The sequence below is a fragment of the Heterodontus francisci genome, chromosome 12, assembly GCF_036365525.1.
Source record: "Heterodontus francisci isolate sHetFra1 chromosome 12, sHetFra1.hap1, whole genome shotgun sequence".
Taxonomy (NCBI): Eukaryota; Metazoa; Chordata; class Chondrichthyes; order Heterodontiformes; family Heterodontidae; genus Heterodontus; species Heterodontus francisci.
In genome coordinates, this window is record NC_090382.1 from 61,056,862 (window position 1) to 61,079,539 (window position 22,678).

The 22,678-nt window shown below is 43.7% G+C and overlaps 1 protein-coding gene across 5 annotated transcripts in view; it reads right to left on the reverse strand.

Moving 5' to 3' along the window:
• Positions 1-22,678, reverse strand: part of pdlim7 (PDZ and LIM domain 7) — a 164,920-nt gene that overhangs the window by 10,966 nt on the left and 131,276 nt on the right. For all 5 annotated transcript variants that reach the window (XM_068043509.1, XM_068043513.1, XM_068043510.1 and 2 more), the window contains one exon: positions 7,195-7,438. In XM_068043509.1, the coding sequence (XP_067899610.1) occupies positions 7,195-7,438 (244 nt within the window). The remainder of the gene's footprint in view (positions 1-7,194; positions 7,439-22,678) is intronic.

Consider the following 22,678-nt stretch of genomic DNA (forward strand, 5'->3'; position numbering starts at 1 on the left):
CAAGATTGTAAGTGATCTGGTTCATCCTGAGACAAAGGCCATTGAGGTGGTTGGCATTGTTAGTGAGGGTACAGAGATTGTGATCAGAGCTGAAGATGATGGCTTCAATCTTCCCAATGTTTAACTGGAGGAAATTGTGGCTCATCTAAGACTATGGCCTGAATATTAACAGGCATGGATTCTGTAGTTTTAACTCTGCAGTATGTCTCTTCTTCCATTGACAGGTTTCCCACCCAGAAGTCAGCCTGATTGACAGACTTGGCTTCCAGTTGGGTGGGAGATTTCAGTTTTGGTCTTTGTATGGGTTCGGGCAGGGTGGGGGGATGGGGGGAAAACAGGTGGAGGTGGACTGTTCTAATTGAGGGAGGTGGGGGAAGGAGGTGTGGGCAGCTTGGCAGAGGAAAGACTCCTGCTCCTTCTGGCCCGCAAGCAGTGCATTGAAGGCACTTACCTTCTTCCTGAAGCTGCCCTTGCCTCAGTTCAGCTGCTAGTTTTCCCCAGACTTGGGAAACGTGGCTGACCACTGTAAAACCTGCAAAGCAGGTTAAATCGGAGGCTTCCAGCCTCATAAAAATATTTAAATCGTAGGTTTCAGGCAGGTTTGGATCTTTAAAATTAATATATGACCGGAACCCAACCCACCCATTTGCGTGTGCTAAAATTCAGTATATTCAACAAGCAGTCCTAAAGACCAGACTAGAGAGATTCAAAAGCAGAATTGCAAGAAAGATGGCTAACGACTTGTGACTCAACACATATTCAAGAACTTAGGAGAGAAAAGGAGGTGGAGATGTGGTGGTAGTTTTCAGAGAGGGTGAGATTAGCTTTTCGTTTTTGAGGAGTTAGGACGATGGCTTTTGAAAGCAAGATGCAATGTAGAAGAGAAGAGGAAAGCATTTATGACATTAGCTAGTATGGTGGTCAGGAGGGGAAGTTAGTGAGAATGACCTTTTATGAACTGCCATCAACCTGAAATGTTGGGCTGGACTTTGTGTAGGACGCAGGGCTCCCGGTGACAGCTGAAAAGCCGGGGAAACGCCACCTCTGCATTTTTGCACCCACCTCTATCACCCTCAACCTCTGGAGTGATACTCTGGTGTTTTTCAATGTAAGATTCACAAGACAGGAACCCCGTCCCTTTAAAGACGGGGATCATGCCTCCGTGAGCTGCCGGCCAATCAGAGGGCCGGCAATTCAGCAGTATCGGCAGCGCCACTGGGAGTGATGGCCACTACTGGTACTGCAGAGGCTTCAGACCCAGGTCCAGCGTTGGAACCCTGGTCAAGAGGTAGGTGAGGCTGGGTCACTAGGACCAGTCCAGAAGGCCCTGGCAGAGGTGGGGGGGGGGGGGGGGGGGTCATAAAGTCCAGGGGGAAGGGTATTCCGGTGGGTAAACTGGTTCCAGGTGGGAGACCTCCTTGGACCACAGATTGCCCACAGAGGAGGGACACCCCTTTACCAAGCCCGCAGGGAGATTGCTTCATGTTACAAGATGACCTCCCCGCATGGTGGAGGCACCCCAGCCCGCGGCGATGGGAAGAGGCCCTTAATTGGCCATTATTGGCCATTTAAGAGCCTCAATTGGCATCTGGGTGGGAAGGTCATCATTGGCCTATCCCACATCCAGGAAGATCGCTTGGTGATGGGGAGGCAACAGGCCCTCTGCCCCGTCACCTGTCCCGATACTCCATGCCCCTTCACCTCCGACCCTGCCTCAAGGGGGCCCATAAAATCCCAGCCATTAACTCTGTTTCTCGGTCCACCGATTATATGATGCCAGACCTGCTGAGCATTTCCAGCATTTTCTGTTTTTTGTTTCAGATTTACAGCATCCAGTGTTTTGCTTTTATATTAGAATTTTAGCTGGTTGCCACCAGTCATTTCCCACCCCTTCTCACAGCTCAATTTCAATTACTTGGCTGTGATCTTGTTTTCTTTGATGAGTTTTTCCTCACAGCAACTAAACTTTGAAACTAATAATTCTCATCACACTCTAATCATGATATTACAATATTTTAATTAAATGATGACAAAGTTTGTAGAGCAAATCGGTGAGATGATTGTTATTATTATACATATTCACTGCAATTACATTTACTAGTAATGAGTATCATCAGCTTAAGGTGGGTGGTATTTTGTAATCACTGATCAATGCAAAATTGGGAAAAGATTTTTTTAAAAATTTAAAATAAATCAATAATGTTACAAGAAACCAAACTCTATGCATTTTTCAAATCACCACACAATATGCCCATGTTGGAGTTAAATAGGCCCAGCTTGGACTAATAATGGCCTTTTTTTGGTCCATACTGACACTAATGCCCTACGGAATACTCCGAAGGCTTTATTAAAGAGCACTGACTGAAATTATTGATCATTTCACACAATTATTTGAGATATTAAATACCCAAGTTCCTGATACACTGGTATCATCTTCAGTAGTGGAACTGAAAATTTCCTGCACGCACTGTGACTATTTTTAAGGCTTCAGTGTTACACAGCTGTTCTATTTTGCAAGGTTATAAATTCCTTTAACATTTTTCATTCTATATTCGGCAGGCCCCAGAAGTCAAGCTCAGGAAAGCTTGGCTCGTACTCAGGCTTGCCTGCCATTCTTACCCCAGGGTTTTGTTTCAATGATATATGGAAACTCATGCCGGAGACATGGAGATCAACAATGATATACAAACCACACACTGATCTCAGAGTTTAAAACTACAGAATAAACTGTGTTAAAAAAGTAAGAGATTGCATTGTTTAACAAAAACATTAAAGCTAATTATGCAGCAACTAACAGTCCAACTTTCAGGATTTAAAACAATGTGTAAAACTTCATTATGGTGATTATGAATTGTTTTCCAAAAAAGAAATGTGTTCCTGTGAAATCATAGCCATGAGTTTTATTATTTGTACAAAATGAAGACCTGTGTTTACAACAACTACAACTTTGCATTTATATAGAACCTTTAACATTAAAAAATCCCAAGGAACTTCACAGGGGCATTATAAATCAAAATATGATATTGAGCCACGAGATATTGAGCTGGATTTTATGAACCCGCCACCGGGCGAAACGTGCGCCGCCATGTCGCCACGATCTTCCTCATGGCGGCCCACAATAATATGCCAGGCAGGCCACCCACCCTATCACCACCAGCCGCCACCCCCCCACTCCCCAAAACAATCACGTGGAAGGAGTGGGCTCTCCGATGCCAGCAATGGCATCAGCTGCCTGTGCGCAGGTGCTGGAGCCATTTTTAAAGCCATATTCCCCCCCCAACTGTATGGATTAAAAATCTGCTGCCCCCTTTCCCAGCCTCCCCAAGAAGAATAACATTCATTATTTGCCCTCTTCTCTCCACAAAGCATTTACCTTCCACACTTGACCTTTCCCCACCGCACAAACTGAACAAAGTGCACAGGTCATCCCTTCCCACTATCCCCTACACTACTAATGTAAATTTGACCCCGTTACCCCCCAACCCCTGCATTAAAAATCTTAAGATTCCCCCCCTTCCCCACTACTGCAGCACCTGCTTTCCCCAGACGGGAAAGTGAAGGCACATGAGTGCCAGCCGCCGCTCAGAAGATCGCAGCCCAATGGTAAAATTGGAATCCACTTTATTGAAATGTATGCATTCTGCTAATTTGAATATTTTAATTCAGGTCCTGTTGCCCAGCGGCGAGGGGGTCGCCACAGAGCCTCACCGCCGTCGGGAAGGTCAGGCCCAGCCCTCTGGCGTCGCGCTCCATGGTGGGCTGGTGCTGGAACAATCTTCCGGCGCTGCCGCCCCCCCACCCCACCATGGAGCCAGACATCAGAAGCTTTGTAATGTCCTGGCCATTACCCAAAGAGGTAGGTTTTATGGAGTGTCTAAAAGGAGAAAAATGCGGTAGAGAATCGGAGAGATTTAGGGAGGGAATTCCAGAGCTTAGGGCCTAGGCAGCTGAAGGCAGGGCCACCAATGGTGGAAGGATTAAAATCAGGGATGGTCAGGAGGCCAGAACTGGAGGAGCACAGGTATCTCAAAGATTGTAGGGCTGCAGGAGGTTACAAAATAAGGAGAGCCAGGCCATGGATGGATTTGAAAACAAGAATGAGAATTCCAAATTCAAGGCATTACTTAACCGTTCAAGTTCTGGCCAGAGTGAGGGTAGGGCCGATCAGGGATAGCAGAGGGAACTTGTGCCTGGAGTCGGAGGAGGTAGGGGAGGTCCTAAATGAATACTTTGCTTCAGTATTCACTAGTGAGAGGGACCTGGTCGTTTGTGAGGACAGCGTGAAACAGGCTGATATGCTCGAATAAGAGGGAGGATGTGCTGGAAATTTTGAAAGACATGAGGACAGATAAGTCCCCGGGGCCAGACGGGATATACCCAAGGATATTAAGGGAAGCGAGGGAAGAGATTGCCGCGTCTTTGGCAACGATCTTTGCGTCCTCACTGTCCACTGGAGTAGTACCAGATGATTGGAGGGTGGAAAATGTTATTCCCTAGTTCAAGAAAAGGAATAGGGATACCCCTGGGAATTATAGACCAGTCAGTCTTACGTCGGTAGTGGGCAAATTATTGGAGAGGATTCTGAGAGACAGGATTTATGATTATTTGGAAAAGCATAGTTTGATTAGAGACTGTCAGCATGGCTTTGTGAGGGGCAGGTCATGCCTCACAAGCCTTATTGAATACTTTGAAGATGTGACAAACACATTGATGAAGGAAGAGCAGTGGATGTGGTGTATATGAATTTTAGCAAGGCGTTTGATAAGGTTCCCCATGGTAGGCTCATTCAGAAAGTAAGGAGAAATGGGATGCAGGGAAAGTTGGCTGTCTGGATACAGAATTGGCTGGCCCATCAAAGACAGAGGGTGGTAGTAGATGGAAAGTATTCAGCCTGGAGCTCGGTGACCAGTGGTGTTCCACAGGGATCTGTTCTGGCACCTCTGCTCTTTGTGATTTTTATAAATGACTTGGATGAGGAAGTGAAAGGCTGGGTTAGCAAGTTTGCCGATGACACGAAGGTTGCTGGAGTTGTGGATAGTGTGGAAGGCTATTATAGGTTGCAACGGGACATTGACAGGATGCAGAGCTGGGCTGAGAAGTGGCAGATGGAGTTCAACCTGGAAAAGTGTGAAGTGATTCATTTTGGAAGGTCGAATTTGAATGCAGAATACAGGCTTAAAGACAGGATTCTTGGTAGTGTGGAGGAACAGAGGGATCTTGGGGTCCATGTCCATAGATCGCTCAAAGTTGCCACCCAAGTTGATAGGGTTGTTAAGAAGGCGTATGGTGTGTTGGCTTTCATTAACAGGAGGATTGAGTTTAAGAGCCGCGAGGTTATGCTGCAGCTCTATAAAGCCCTGGTTAGACCACACTTGGAATATTGTGTTCAGTTCTGGTCGCTTCATTATAGGAAGGATGTGGAAGCTTTAGAGAGGGTGCAGAGGAGATTTACCAGGATGCTACCTGGACTGGAGGGCATGTCTTACGAAGAAAGGTTGAGGGTGCTAGGGCTTTTCTCATTGGAGCGAAGAAGGATGAGAGGTGACTTGATAGAGGGGTACAAGATGATGAGAGGCATAGAGTGGATAGCCAGAGACTTTTTCCCAGGGCGGAAAGGGCTATCACCAGGAGGCATAATTTTAAGGTGATTGGAGGAAGGTTTCGGGGAGATGTCAGAGGTAGGTTCTTTACACAGAAAGTGGTGGGTGCGTGGAATGCACTGCCAGCGGTGGTGGTAGAAGCAGATACATTAGGGGCATTTAAGCGACTCTTGGATAGGTACATGGATGATAGTAGAATGAAGGGTATGTAGGTAGCTTGATCTTAGAGCAGGTTAAAGGTTCGGCACAACATCGTGGGCTGAAGGGCCTGTACTGTGCTTTACTATTCTATGTTCTATAAGTTACATTGGTGATAATGTGGAGGTTTGCTTTATTCCATTATTACGACGTGTATAAAAAGGATTATTTACATAATCTTAATACACCAATTTATTTGCATTACTTAAATCTTTTCCTAATTTCATAAGTGCACATACCAAAACAGCTAGCTGTTTCTTATCTAGTCTAGCACGTCCATTGATGCTATGATTTTAAAACTATCGAAAGCCAATTAAAAAAAAAATTCTAATTTTAGCATATAAATTAAAAAGCTTAATTAAACTGGAAATGCCTCTTCAATTTAAAGAGAAAACATTTGTGGAAAATAAATTGCACTCCAAAAATAACTTCAGAGAAAAATCAATTAAAAATGTTTTTACTTTGAACATCACCAAAACTCAAAAAAGCAAGCACCGAACTTAAAGATAGAAACGTTGGTGCTGTGGCACCATTCATGTACCTGGTATGGCGCTGCAATCTACTTCTCCACTTCTGTTTGCACCACGATCTCTGTCTTAGATATCACCTGCAACCTCACAAAGTTTCTAATTCCCACCCAAGGGTGACACAGGCCAATTTTTCCTGCACCTATAGTCTATCTAATTTAGGGGATGCCACTGGAAAGATGAGACAAACCTACCCTCTGTTTTGAACAAGCAGGGGGAGTCTGTGCATTGGGCCAGCTCAATCCATTTTTCCTCATCATGAAACCAAGACCCAAATGTTTATTTGCACAGATTTCTCATCCAATTCAAATATAACAGAATTAAATAATCTTATTGCTGACCTAAATGCGTTGCATTTTGATAAAGCCAGAAGCAAAATCATTTAACCTTCCATTAACAGAACATGTTGGAAGAATTATGGTGCTGTTACATGATCTTTCATTGAATGGATGGAAGAGAATATTTTACTGCTGAATTCAGAAGGAAAGGAGAGGGAGGGAGAAACAGAGATAGAGAGAGAGAGAGAAAGAGAGGAGAGCAGATGAGGCCAGAAAGAAAAGTGAAGAGTTAAAAGGAGAGAAGCAGCAATAAAAGAAAAGGGAATGGAAAGGACTGCAACAGAAGAGAGGAGAAACACAAACAGAAAACAAAGATAGAGCTAGGTAGGTGAGTTATTATATTTACTGATTTGATGTGCAACCTCACAAGAGGTCAGCTGTTGGAGTATAATAACTGACTAGTCACAATTGATAATTAGGATTTACATTCATAATAAAAATAGATTTGCATGGAGAAAGTAGTCTTTTTCATGACCCAACTGTATGTACAAAAAGCATGAACAATTACTCTTATTTGCATTCCTTACTCACTTGATAACCTTGTTACAGTGGGCACACACTGGAGTCCTGTTAGTCCCATCAGGTGCTTGCTGTGCTGCTTGCACAATAGAGTTTCGATTTTGCTGAGGGGTTGGTTGAGCAGGCTGAGTGAATTTAGTCATTCTGGTGGTAGTTTTGTCTGGTGCATACTTCTCTGCAAAGGAATCATCAACCACCCAAGGTGGTCTGCAACTTGGAGCAGAAGGAACTGGAGCAGCGCTTGGGACATTTTTCACTGAAAAAAAAACAATTGCATGAATTAGATGCCATTTTGCCTGTAGTTTTTAAGTTGTAACTTCTTATGGGATTGCATTGCAGTAATATGTACATTATGCTCAAATGCAATCATTCATTACCATTTCTATATCTGGTCTTAGCTGTGATTTTTTAAACCGGTATATCTCAATAAATTAAATTATCATTCACTGACTATGAGTGAGATTGACACATCAAATAAATCCAAACAAAAACTTGTCTTCAAGATTGCACCAAGAGTAATGACTTGGCAGTGTCACAGACTTGTATTATGTTTTTCTCCAGAGATTTAAAAAAACTGTGTGTGTGCCTTTAAGATTGTTTTAAAAAAAAGTGCACCTTTAAGGGAAAGAAGATTCTAGAAATCTGGAGACACAGTGTACCATAGCTGCATTTTTGGTTACCCTGAGCAATGGCAGGTCACATGGTATGATGTGTCCATTTTGTCTGTGTGTGGAACTGGCAGAAACCAGCTGGAAGCAGTTGGTTCTAAGAGAATTTCCAGCAAGGAACTGAAGAGAAAAGGAGCTGTTTTATTCTCTAAGAAAAATTGTACAAAGCTACAAGCCAAGATAATTCCCTAGGCAAGGAAGAAAAGCTTTTCTTTTTCAATAAATTATTTGTATTGTGGTGCTCATCGTTGAAAGAACTTTTTATTGCTACTACTGCCGAAATGTTTGAATGCTTATAAAGAACAGAGTATTTTCATCAAATCCAGAAGAAGACTTGGAGTGAACTTTTATTATCTTCACTTTAGAAGACCTCATTTACCAGGAACACAAAACACAAAGACTTTCTCATTTTTATTTAATCTCAACAGACAGCTAATCTTAAAATCTACACTTAAAAAAAACAATTAATTGTTATTTGTGAATGTGTGTGAGTGCAGGAGTAAGATTAAATTGAGAAGTTATAAGGTCTTTAGACATAGGTTTATCTTAAGTGTTTAAGATTTAGTTTTTTTTTAAAGTTAATTTGTTGTTGTCTAAAGATACCTGGTTTGGTCTGTTTCATTCTGGGGATACTAGAGTGTTTAATTTAGCTGTTTTTCCAATTTTGGTAAAGATTAATAATATGCTGCGACCTGCGTGGTGACGGGACTGAATTAACAGTGCGTTGCTCCCACCGCAGTCGTAACAGCAGTCATTCACATCATCATACAAAGGATCTCCAATTTCACCATGCGTAATTGTCCATAAGTTTTTTTTTTAAAGTTTTAAGCTATTAATCTGCCTCGGTCAATAAGTAAGTCAAGCCCAGACAGGGCATCAAAGATCCTCAGGTACTGGATCCTTACTGTGTCAGAAAGATCTTTGGAGGAGTCTCCCAGGATGATATCATTTCTATGATTACTACAGAGCAATGAAGAAAGATGTAGCACCAGCATTTCTCATATTCAAGGTGAGGAGGGAGTGCTGAGATTTTCAGACACCAAACCTTCATTTAAAAAACCTGACAAAATTAGACAGGCCAAACATGATTTGAAAACTCTGAATTGTCAGCTGTGTCCCTAAGAGAATTCATAATCTCTGTAGCTAAGAATTTATGCATTTAACCAATTTCACAGACTGTGGTGGTGGAGAGATCAGTCTTGGATACATTCTGTCCCCTGCGAAACAGAGCTAAGCGTGTTGCTAAACAAAATGAAGATGGGAATTTGATGAGAGTGGGAATTCATTGATAAGCAGTAGGCGAGTAGTACAAAGAAAGATTTGCATTTATATAGCATCATGTATAGCCCTCAAAAGGTCCCAAAGCACTTCACAGCCAATGAAAAACTTGTGAAGTATAGTCACTGCTGTAATATAGAAAACACAACAGCCATTTTGCGCACAGCAAGCTCTCACAAATAACAATGTGATAATGACCAGATACACTGCTCCTGTGATATTGATTGAGGGATAAATATTGGACAGGACACCAGGGATAACTCACCTGCTCTTCTTCAAAATAGTGCCAGCTGCTATTTTATGTCCATCTTAGAAAGAAGACAGGGCCTTGATTTAATGTCTCAACCAAAATAATGCGCCTCCATCAGTGCAGTACTCCCCAGCACTGCACTGGAATGCTCAGGCCTCTGAAGTGAGAGTTGATCCCACAGTCTTGTCATTCAAGAGGTGACAGCGCTACTAACTGAGCCACAGCAGAAAGTGCACTGTTATCAAACTGAAATTTAACTTGGTTTTCAAACTTTACAAAAACTGCAAGTCAGTGGCAGTTTATGGTCCATCAATCAGCTGTAAGTGGGTCCTGAACTAGGTGTTACTGTGGCTGGAACTTGATTGACCAGTTGTAACTAGTCTATTTCCAAACGTATATATTAGAGGGCAGAGCTGAATGAATCGCTTAAAGGAGCGAGCTGCTAAATGGAGCAAAGATGGGAATGAGGTGTAGAGGGAAGAGGAAATGCTAAGTAATCTAAACCAAGGGACAACAGTAAATGAATAAATAAATTAATAAATAAATGAGTCAGAGTAATGAATTAAATCTAAGGGGATAAAATCATAACTGACTAAGTAGAGGATACCAATATTAAAAGGGTCCAAATTGCATTAAATAAAAAATCTGGTGTACGTAAATAATAAATGAGTTATGGGAATACAAAAATAAAGTCAATCAGCAAAAGAATTACCAATTAACCTGAAATCATGCTGAATTCATCTACGAAATATGATCTAGATCTCAAGTAATTTCATTATATCTAGAATTAAATCACGACTAACAAATAAATAAGTGAATAAGAACCAGAACTGGCAGTGCAAGCAAATCATTGGGTCTGTAACATGACAGCTTTTGTGGACAGCAAGACTGTTCAAGATTGCCACATCTGCAGGAAATGTCTTTGCTTGAGACACTCCAGCTCACAGTCACACCTCAGATGAAAGCACAGGTCAGGAAGGGGAATGTGTTATTGTCAATCAGTAGGGTAGGGGGATCAAAGAGAGGTAGAGGAGAAGGTCCTGCACACATTGGTCCTGTCCAACAGGTAAAATGTACTTGACACCTGTAAGGATAGAGAGAAAGACTGTGGTGATGACAACTTACCTAGGCACCATGGAGTAGGAGAAGATGTAACTAGTAGAATAGATAAGGCAGAACCAGTGGATGTGGTGTATTTGGATTTTCAGAAGGCTTTTGACAAGTTCCACACAAGAGGTTAGTGTGCAAAATTAAAGCACATGGGATTGGGGGTAATATACTGGCATGGATTGAGAATTGGTTGACAGACAGGAAGCAGAGAGTAGGAATAAATGGGTCTTTTTCGAGGTGGCAGGCAGTGACTAGTGGGATACCGCAGGGATCAGTGCTTGGGCCCCAGCTATTCACCATATATATTAATGACTTGTGTGAGGGAACTAAATGTAACATTTCCAAGTTTGCAGCCAACACAAAGCTGGGGGGAATGTGAGCTGTGAGGAGGATGCAAAGAGGCTCCAATGTGATTTGGACAAGTTGGGTGAGTGGGCAAATGCATGGCAGATGCAGTATAACATGGATAAATGTGAGGTTATCCACTTTGGTTGTAAAAACAGAAAGGCAAATTATCCGAATGGTGATAGATTGGAAAAGGGGGAGGTGCAATAAGACTTGGGTGTTCTTGTACACTAGTCGCTGAAAGCAAGCATTCAGGTGCAGCAAGCAGTTAGGAAGGCAAATGGTATGTTGCCCTTCATTGCAAGAGGATTTGAGTACAGGAGCAAGGATGTCGTACTGCAGTTATACAGGGCCTTGGTGAGATAACATCTGGAGTATTGTGTGCAGTTTTGGTCCCCTTATCTGAGGAAGAATGTTATTGTCATGGACAGAGTGCAAAGAATATTTACTAGGCTGATTCCTGGGATGGCAGGATTGAAGTATGAGGAGAGATTGGGTCGACTACGCCTATATTCACTAGAGTTCAGAAGAATGAGAGGGGATCTCATAGAAACCTATAAAATTCTAACAGGACTAGACAGGCTAGATGCAGGGAGGATGTTCCTGATGGAGAGGGATTCCAGAACCAGGGATCACAGTCTCAGGCGGGGTATGCCATTTAGATCTGAGATGAGTAGAAATTTCTTCACTCAGAGGGTGGTGAACCTGTGGAATTCTCTACTGCAGAAAGCAGTGGAGGCCAAGTCATTAAATATATTCAAGGAGATAGATATATTTCTTAATACCAAAGGGATCAAGGGATATGGGGAGAAAGCGGGAACAGGGTACTGAATTAGACGATCAGCCATGATCTTTTTTGAATGGCGCAGCAGGCCCAAAGGGCCGAATGGCCTACTCCCGCTCCTATTTTCTATGTTTCTAAAGGGAGGAAGATCAGAGTAGAAATGCAGTAGTTATAGCAAATTTAATAATTGGGGCAAAGATAGCATCCTCGGCAGTCACGATCGAAAGTTCCAAAGGCTGTATCGCCTACCTGCTGCCAGGAAGACATATCTCAATAATGACTGGAAAGGAATGTGGAAAGTGGGGAGGGGGAAGATTCAGTTGTAAGGGCTCATGTTGGGCCCAATGACATAGGGAAGAAAAGGGAGAAGGTTCTGCTGAGGGAGTATCAAGAGTTGGAAGGTAAATTCAAAAGCAAGACCACAAGGGTAATCATAGCTTACTCCAGCCACATGCTAATTGGCATTTGGGAACAAGCAGATCAGGAGGGTGAACACATGGCTAAAGGATTGGTGTGGGAAAGAGGAGCTCCATTTCACTGGACAGATTTTTTTTTAAAAAAGGATAAGAGCAGAGTTCAGGTCACGCAGTGATCTGAATAATCCAGGTGAAAGGAACACTAAACTAACTAAACAACAGCAGAAGAGACAATTGTGTTAAGTTAAGCAGCATGAGTAAAATAGCATCAGGGAAGAAGAACAGGTAAGAGTGTCCTTTCCAAAGAAGAGTTTTATATTCTAAAGAAAGGAGTACAAGAAATGGGTTTTCTCCGGGAGCTCCGGTTTCCTCCCACATGCCAAAGACTTGCAGGTTGATAGGTAAATTGGCCATTATAAATTGCCCCTAGTATAGGTAGGTTATAGGGAAATATAGGGACAGGTGGGGATGTGGTAGGAATATGGAATTAGTGTAGGATTAGTATAAATGGGTGGTTGATGGTCGGCGCAGACTCGGTGGGCTGAAGGGCCTGTTTCAGTGCTGTATCTCTAAATAAATAAATAAAATAAGTAGAATAAATTAGAGGCTCAAATAAAGGTTAGAAGGTATGACATGGTGGCTGTTACCGAGACATGGCTGTAAGTTGGCCATATCTGGAAGTTAAATATTCCAGGTTAGAAGGTCTTTAGAAAGGATAGAGAACAGGGAAGAGGAGGCGGGGTTGCCTGAGGAATTAAAAATATTGTTATAACATTAGTAAGGAAGATATAGGTAAGGGAAAGCAATTAGTCATAAATCTATGGCTAGAATTAAGGAATGAGAGAGGATATAAAACAGTAATGGAAATTGTCCACAGCCCCTGCAAGGATCTGTGCTGGGGCCTCAACTATTCACTATTGTGTTATCGAAGTCATTTGATAAGGGTAAAGAGCCATATACAAAAACAAAATACGGTGATGCTGGAAATCTGAAATAAAAATATAAAATGTTGTAAATAGTCAGCATACGTAGAAGCATCTGTCATCTCCAAAGAGCTATATATCCAAGTTTGTACATGGCACAATGATTGGTGGCATAGCAAATAGTGGAGATGGCAGCATAAAATTGCAAAAAGAGACGTTGATGGATTCAGTGAGTGGGCAAAACTGTGATAAATGGATTTCAAGTGAGAGATTTTTTTTTATTCATTCATGGGATGTGGGCGTCGCTGGCTAGGCCAGCATTTATTGCCGATCCCTAATTGCCCTTGAGAAGGTGGTGGTGAGCTGCCTCCGTGAACCGCTGCAGATCACCCATTTTGGACTAAAAAAGGATACATCTGAGAGAAACAGAGTTAACATTTGGCCACGTTTGCTGACAATGCAACCACTAGGTGGCACATGCTCAAATGTAGCTCACCTACTGAAATGTCACTGTCTGCGATGTTTCAGGCTGCTGCCAGTAATAAAAATGGCGCTGCTCAATTTGACACAAAAAAAACTAATTAAACTCAAACCCCCTCAACTCCCTCAATGGCTGCAATCGCCCAACAATATCCCACTCCCTCCCGCGATCACCGCTTCTCTTCCCTGCTCCCTCCTGCAATCGCCGCTTCCCTTTGCCCCTCCCTCCCGCGCCCGCCTGTTTGCTGCTCCTAACTGCTCACCGCTCCACCCTGCTGTTCCCTCCTGTGCCCGTCTGCTGACTGTTCCCTACCATCGCCCGCTCCCTGCCTCATCACCCGTAGAAGCGGCAGAGATGGAGTGAGCGAGGCGGCCGGGGGAATGGAGCGGCAAGCAGGCGGGAGCAGCATGGAGTGGTAAAGTGAAGCAGTGATCTCGGGAGGAGCGGAAAACAAAAGCAGCGATTTAGGAGGCGATCGCAGGAGGGAGTGGGGAAGAGAAGCAGTGATCACGGGAGTGGGAAGAGAAAGTGGCGATTGAGGCAGCAATTGCGGGACGGAGCAGGGTACTGTTACGGGGATGGAGAAGGCGATCACGGCCATTGAGGGGTGAGGCAACACTTGGATGTCATTATGTCTGATGTCATCACGCACATGCGCAGACTCATACTGGTAAGCTGGCAAATGTTCGGACGCACTGATGACATCGATCGTTCTGCACATGAACTGCATTGTCAGGAGACGCTCCATTAACATTATGGTGCAATGACCTTTCTGATATTTATGGCCTGAAATGTTGGACTGAATTGGGGCAGGAACTGAGACAGGCAGGAGATGAACATACTGGTGCGGGCCAGCATGCCGGTCCCAGTGCTGGCAAGTTTCACCAGGAGGAGTGAGGGTGGCCTCGAGATCCTGCCCGATCCATTAAGGCGGCCAATTAACATTGTTAAAGAACTCGTTGAGAGCTTGTTAAGACATATGTTCTCATTTTCATTGGGGTGCATGGCTGCACACGCTTTCTGGGACAGATCAGCTGAATGGAGGCAGATACACAGCGGGGAGCCAGTCATGGCCACCCCAGGTAATTAGGTGGGCCCCATGAAAGGGTGAATGGCACAGAGGGGGGACTCGACCATTGCGTAACAGGTGCCATCAGATGTATGTTGTGGGGAGAGGGCAATAAGCGCTTGGGCAGTGCGGGGGGGGTGGGGGGTGGGGGGCGTCACCCTCTGAGCATTGCGGGGGCATGAGTAGGAGGCAAGACTGCCGAACACAATTGGAGAACCACCCGAATACAAGGAAAGCAGCAACTGGTAATGGGGGCACGACTCTCAGATTTCAGGCTGAGTGGTGATGAGCAGCAACAACCTCCACAGTAAAGGCAGAGCCCCAGGCATCAGGAGGACAGAGGAAAGGGACGAATGGCAGGAAGAAAACGAAGGCTATACCCTTAGCATAGGATCTATCGCCGAAGATGAAGATACCTGGAGATGAAAGAGAACCTGTTCCACAGGAGACTGTGACCCTCCAGGCAGATGGTCAGAGGCCTGTGCCCTCATCACTGAAGACCTCATACCTCACAGCACTGCTTGCCATGCCCTGCGAGCAGCCATCAATGTCACTATAGCCTTGAACTTCTTCGCTTCTGGCTCCCTCCAAGGATCAGCTCTGAACCTTGGTGGCATCTCACAAATGATGCCCTGTTTGCAAGAGCTGGACACAACATTCAATTCCAGACAGGTGCGGCCTCACAGGCACAGAGGGCATTGGGTTTCACTTTCATCACTGGATTCCCCCATGTGCAAGGCTTGATCGATTGCACCCATGTGGCCATTAAGGCACCCAATGGCTGGCCAACATTCAGCTGGTCTGCGACCTCAAGAGCTTCCTCCACGTGCACACTCACTTTCTTCGCAATTCCTTTTTCCACCAGTCCAAGCTGCCGCAACTCTTCACTCCAACTGCCAAACTCCGTGCATGGATTCTAGGGGACAAGGGATATCCCTTGAAAAGACAGTTAATCATATCTCTACAAGAGTCCCAGACAGAGGCAATACAACTGAAGCCATCTGATTACTAGGACAACCACGGAGGACCAGTCAGGTGGCATCTTGTAATACACTCCTGCAAGGGTCTTGCTCATTGTGGTGGTCTGCTGAACTCTCCATAACATGGATCTCCAGAGAGGTATGGATCTTGAAGATGGTAAGGCCCCAGAAGGATACAGCTCATGGGAAGAGGAGGAGCAGGACCTGAAGAGTAGGAGGAAGAGGTGGTAGTGGGGAGGGGGTGGGTTGGCAAGATGCAGAACACTGACATCCCCGGCTGCACAAAGTGGTGGCTGGGCGTAGGGTCTCATCAGGATGCCATCGACATCAGCGATCATCTGATCCAGGCTTGTTTCAAGTGAGCTTTTCTAACACAGGCTCAATGGCACGGTCTGGAACTCAATCTGAGTTGCCTGTGCTAACACTCCCATTGAAGGTGCAGCCTGGAACATATAAACTCTTACCACCAATGAAGGATATACATCTGTCCAAAGGCTTTACCGTCACCGCAGACGGACTCTAGCTTGCCTTCACCACTTCATGTCTCTTTTCTTGTACTGTCATTAATAAAAGAAAGCTCCCACATCTAGCTTCATGTGTCAATATTAATACAGTGCTCATAAAGGAAAACAGTGCACAATTACAGGTGGAAGACACCCCAGTGACCCACTCAGTGCTCTGCCTGACATGGTGGCCTGTGTGCTCGGTCACACCCATGTTCCCCTTGTGGCCTCAGGGCAGGTGTGGCAGCCTGCTTACCTGTCCCTGCCTGCGGCTGAGATGCATGTGGTGGTTGTCTTTGTGTTGGAGGTGGCGGGATGGGGAGGGTGGGGAGGGAGGGGAACACCTCCAAGGCTGCTGCACCTGCATTATTGCAGGGGCAGCATGTGTCACTAAGCCCTGTTGCACAGATGCTCCGTCTGTCAGAGCAGCCAAGGAGACCAAAGCTAATGGTGCCCCATAAGGGAAACCCTCCTCCAGACTGGGCCCTCTCCTGGCATTATGACCCCATTTCTCCTGCAAGGCCATTACCAGCTGCTCCGATTCATTAGAAGCTGCATGTTTCAGTGCTGGCAGGTCCTCAGCATCACTATGGCTCTGAGCCATTCTGAGAGATCAGTAAGTGCTCAGGGCACACACTCCTTCCATGTTCTGGAACAGTATGCACCCTGAGGTACCTAATGCTGGTGTGTCTGTTGGAGGTTGAAAACCCAGAGGCCTGTCCTGAGGGTTGGGGGGGGGGGGGGGGGGTTACACCCCCCTTGCCAGAGCATATCAGGTCATTAAACCTCTTCTGATACTAGATCCAGTTTCTGCTGACTGTGTCAGCTATCTCCAACCAGGCCTGCTTTATGTGGGTGGATAGCCTCTTCCTGCCACCCTCCTGGAAAAGGAGCTCTCTTCTCTCTCTTTCAGCCTCCAGGAGAACCTCCAGGTCACCACTGGCGAATCGAGGGACAGCGCTGCCCCAGGTTCCAGGCCTCTGGCTCTCCTGAGTCATTCCAAGTTTCTCTGAATCTATAATCGTGCAGACAGTACAGCAGTGTAACAGCAACCACAGTAATGGCTGCCGTGGAGTTTAAATCGGGCCCACTCTTGAACAGTCGCACCTCCATTCCCGCCACGTGGCCGCCAAACCAGTCTCTAGGGCAACTAAGGTGGTACGCCCATGAAACTTGAGGTCAATGACTACTTACCCGTGAGGGCCGGTTTGGGACCCTGAAACGGTCCCGACTTCCTTTTCCCACCCCAGGAAGGAAAATCCCACCCACTGTATCGGATTCTCTCTCCATTGGTGCAGCCTGACCTACTGAGCATTTCCAGTATTTTCTGCTTTTATTTCAGATTTCCAGCATCCGCAATATTTTGTTTTGGTAAGAATACATCCGCGTACTTTTTAAAATGGTGACAAGCTTGGAACAGTAGAAGGCGAAAGAGACTTAGTGGGTCCATGTACACAGATCATTAAAATGGAATGTACCAATATAAAATTAATCAAAACAGCTTACAGAATGTTAGCCTTTATATCTAGAATATTGGTAGATACATACGAACACACGAATTAGGAGCAGGAGTAGGCCACTCAGCCTCTCGAGCCTGCTCTGCCATTCAATAAGTTCATGGCTGAACTAGTTACTTCACATTTCCACCTACCCCTGATAAGCTTTCACCCCCTTGCTTATCAAGAATCTATCTACCTCTGCCTTAAAGATACTCAAAGACTCTGCTTACACCGCCTTTTAAGGAAGAGAATTCTAAAGACTCACGACCCTCTAAGAGAAAAAATTTCTCCTCATCTCTATCTTAAATGGGTGACCCCTTATTTTTAAACAGTGACCCCTAGTTCTAGATTCTCCTACAAGGGGAAACATCCTTTCCACATCCACCCTATCAAGGCCCCTCAGGATTTTATATGTTTCAATCAAGTTGCCTCTTCTAAATTCCAGCAGATACAAGCCTAGCCTGGCTAACCTTTCCTCGTAAGACAGCACACCCATTCCAGGTATTAGTCTAGTACACCTTCTCTGTACTGCCTCCAACGCATTTACAGTCTTCCTTAAATAAGGAGACCAGTACTGTACACCATACTCCAGATGTGGTCTCACCAATGCCCTGTATAGCTGAAGCATAACCTCCCTACTTTTGTATTCAATTCCCCTCGCAATAAACGATAATATTCTATTAGCTTTCCTAATTATGTGCTGTACCTGCATACTAACCTTTTGCGATTCATGCACTAGAACACCCAGATCCCTTTGCATCTCAGAGCTCTGCAATCTCTCACCATTTAGATCATATGCTTCTTTATTATTCTTCCTGCCAAAGTGGACAATTTCCCACTTTCCCACATTATACTCCATTTTCCAGGTCTTTGCCCACTCACTTAACCCATCTATGTCCCTTTGTAGCCCCCTTATGTCCTCTTCACAACTTACTTTCCTACTTATCTTTGTGTCATCAGCAAATTTAGCAACCATACCTTCGGTCCCTTCATCCAAGTCATTTATATAAATTGTAAAAAGTTGAGGCCCCAGCACAGATCCCTGTGGCACACCACTCGTTACATTTTACCAACCAGAAAATGGCCCATTTATGCCTACTCTCGGTTTCCTGTTTGCTAGCAATCTTCTATCCATGCCAATATGTTACCCCCTACACTTTGAGCGTTTATTTTCTGCAATAACCTTTGATGTGGCACTTTATCAAATGCCTTCTGGAAATCTAAGTACAATACATCCACCGGTTCCCCTTTACCCACAGCACATGTAACTCCCTCAAAGAACTTCAATAAATTGGTTAAACATGATTTCCCTTTCACAAATCCATGTTGACTCTGCCTGATTACTTTTTCTAAATGTCCTGCTATAACATCTATAATAATATCTTCTTACATTTTCCCTAAAACAGATGTTAAGTTAACTGGCCTGCAATTTCCTGCTTTCTGTCTTCCTTCCTTTTTGAATAAAGGGGTTACATTTGCTATTTTTCAATCTGATGGAACCTTCCCCAAATCTGGGGAATATTGGAAAATTTAAACTAACGCATCACTAGCCATTTCTTTTAAGACCCTAGGATGAAGTCCATCCGGACCCGGGGACTTGCCAGCCCGCAGCTCCAACTATTTGTTCTGTGCCACTTCCCTGGCGAATGTAATTTTCTTGAGTTCCTCCTCCCTCCCTTCCATTTCCTGATTTACAGCCATTTCTGGGATATTATGTATATCCTCAATAGTGAAGACCGATGCAAAATATTTGTTCAATTCATCTGCCGTCTCCTTATTATCCATTATTAATTCCCCAGACTCACTTTCAATAGGACCAATGCTCACTTGGTTAACTCTTCTTTTTTAAATATCCATAGAAACTTTTATCTGTCTTTATATTTCTAACTAGCTTTCTCTCATACTCTAATTTTACCTTCCTTATCAATCTTTTAGTCATTCTTTGCTTTTTTTTCTTTAAATATTCTGTCCAATCTTCTGACCTGCCTCCCATCTTTGTGCAAATATAGACTTTAGGTTTGACACTATCTTTAACTGTTTTAGTTAACCACGGATGGCGGGTCCTTAGAATTTTTCTTTCTCGTTGAAATGTATCTATCTAGATAACGGGGAGGAAGTTTTGCTACAGCTATACAACATCCTGGTTAGACCATATCTGGGAGTACTGTGTACAGTTCTGAGCTCCATACCTTAGAAAGGATATATTGGCCTTGGGACGGGACAAGTGCAGTGCAGATTCACAAGAATGCTACTAGAGCTCCAGGGGTTAAATTATGAGGGGAGATTTTTTTTGTAATTTGTTCATGCAATGCAGGCATCGCTGGCAAGGCCAGCATCTGTTGCCCATTCCGAATTGCCCTCGAGAAGGTGGTGGTGAGCCACCTTCTTGAATCATGGCAGTCCCTTTGGTGTAGGTACACCTGCAAGCAGGAAGGGAATTCCAGGTTTTTGACCCAGCAACAGTGAAAGAACTCAAAGGTGGTGGTGTTCCCATGCGTTTGCTGACCTTGTTCTTCTAGCTGGTGGAGGTCACAGGTTTGAAAGATGCTGTTGAAGGAGGCTTGATGAGTTGCTGCAGTGCATCTTGTACATGCTACACATTGCTGCCACTGTGCACCGGTGGTGGAGGGTCTGAATGTTTAAGGTGGCAGATGGGGTGCCAATCAAGTGGGCTGCTTTGTTTCTTGAGCATTGTGGAGTTGCATGCATCGAGGCAAGTGGAGAATATTCCATTACACTCCTGACTTGTGCCTTGTAGATGGTGGACAAGTTTTGGGGAGTCAGGTGGTGAATTAGTCACTACACAATTCCCAGCCTCTGACCTGTTCTTGTAGCCGTGGTATTTAGATTGTATTATATTATATAGTGTTCTATTACATAATACTATAGATTACATAAATTAGGCCTGTAGTCCCTAAAATATAAAAATATAGAAGGCTAAGTGGTGATCATATTGAAGTTCTTAGGATTTTGAATGGAATTGATAGGGTAGATAGAAAGAAACTTTTACCACAGGTGGGCACATCTCGGACACGGAGAGATAACCTCAAGATCAGGGCCAGGCCATTCAGGAGAGAAATTAGGAAACACAAGGGTGGTAGAATTGTGGAAATCTCTTCCACAAAAAAAATTATACTAGCTCAATTAATAATTTTAAATCTGAGATTTTTGCTAGCCAAGGGTATTAAGGGATATGGAGCCAAGGCGGGTGTATAGAGTTACAATACAGATCAGTTATGATTTCATTGAATGGCAGAAGAGGTTCAAGGAAGTGAGAGGCCTATTTCTGTCCCTACGTTCACCTTGCATCTACACTTCTGCTGAGAAGCTAATTAAGATAAAAATTTGTTACTGGACAGGAACTGGCTGTTTTGAAATGTCAACAGACGGGGGATACTTTAATTCAATTACTGCGATGGCTGAACACTTGGAGAAATGTTTCAATTAAGGGTAATATCCTTCCTCGCTGTCTGTGCTTCAAAAGATATGGCTGCAACTTGAAAATTGCCCATTGGCAACATATTATAGTGGTTCACTCAACTTCTGTTCTATCACATTCTGAACTTTGGATTATTCATTTACAACATCCACATGCAATTTTGCATGCTGATGATTGGCAGAAGACAATTTGTGCACTTGCTCGTCAACTTGTGGAAGAAATGTCTTTTGCAAAGGAATATTTTAAATTCTTGTGAAATGATTTTCTGTTGTTTAAGTGTTGTACTTCAAGCAATTTGCAAGGCCTCACTACTTCTCCTTATTACTCGATTTGCAAATATACCATACTTTTAGCCTGTACATTTTGATTCTTGTGGTATTTTCCATTTATTAGAGAAGACAGGAGAACCTGGTATGTAACCTAGCCTATCTCTGGTGAATGGTATTATAAAAAGTAATTGTTAGTTTTAGTCAATCACTCTGAAACATCAAGTACAGGGGCACAGATTTCCATTTGTTGGTGTTTTGGCCTACTTATTGAAAAGCATTGGCATAAAAATGAAATATTTGTCTAAATATAGCGAAATATTAGATTACCTAATATTATCACAGTAATAGTTAAGAACCAGCTTTACTAACAAAATGAATGTTCCAGCTGAACTCTATATATTGCAATGATTATCTGCTGGACTACCTGCAAAAGGAGCCAAGGTGTTCAATTCACATATGAACTTGCTGTGTGATTTGTTCACAGATGTGTTTGATTGGCAGCTCCTTTTGATTTTAATAGTTATTTAAGTTCACAAAGCCCTGGTCACCCTCGAGAGGTATTAACAGCCTGCACCATTCAAATCAGCAAATTTCATCATGAGTCTAAGAGATTGTCTGACGGTATCCTAGTGGTAATGTTACTGGGCTAGTAATCCAGACGCCTGGCCGAATGCTTCAAAGATAGGAGTTCAAATCCCGCCATGGCAGCTGGGAAATTTAAATTCAATTAATTAATAAACCTGGAATAAATGCTCATCTCATTAATAATGATCATAAAAATACCAGATCATTAAATGGAAATCATTGCCCCTGTACTTGATGCTTCAGAGTGATTGACTAAAACTAACAATTACTTTTTATAATACCATTCACCAGAGATCAGCTAGATTGCACACCAGGTTCCCCTGTCTTCTCTAATAAATGAAAAATACCACAAGAATCAATATGTACAGGCTAAAAGTGTGGTATATTTGCAAATCGAGTAATAAGGAGAAGTAGTGAGGCCTTCTTGTAAGTTGCTTGAAGTACAACATTTGGGTCACTAATGTCCTCAAGGGGAGGTAATCGGTCACCCTTATCTGGTCTGGCCTACACGTGACTCCAGATCCACAGCAATGTGATTGATTCTTCACTGCCCTCTGAAATGGCACAGCAAGCCATACAGTTCTAGCAAGCCATACAGTTCTAGCAAACCATTATGGAAAAAAGGCACTGTACCTACACCACATGGGACTGCAGCAGTTCAAGAAGGTGGTTCACCACCTTCTCAAGGGAATTTAGGGATGGGCAATAAATGGCCTTGCCATCTCAAGAACAAATTTTTAAAAAAGCGAGAATGTATGAGAAGATAAACTAGACAACCTCTGATAAGATCATTAACAAGGCAACTGCAAAAAAAAGTTATATTTATAGCTTTAGCAGCATAGCTGTGCATTATTTATATTTTTGCTATACAATGAGCTAATAAATTTTCAAACTGTG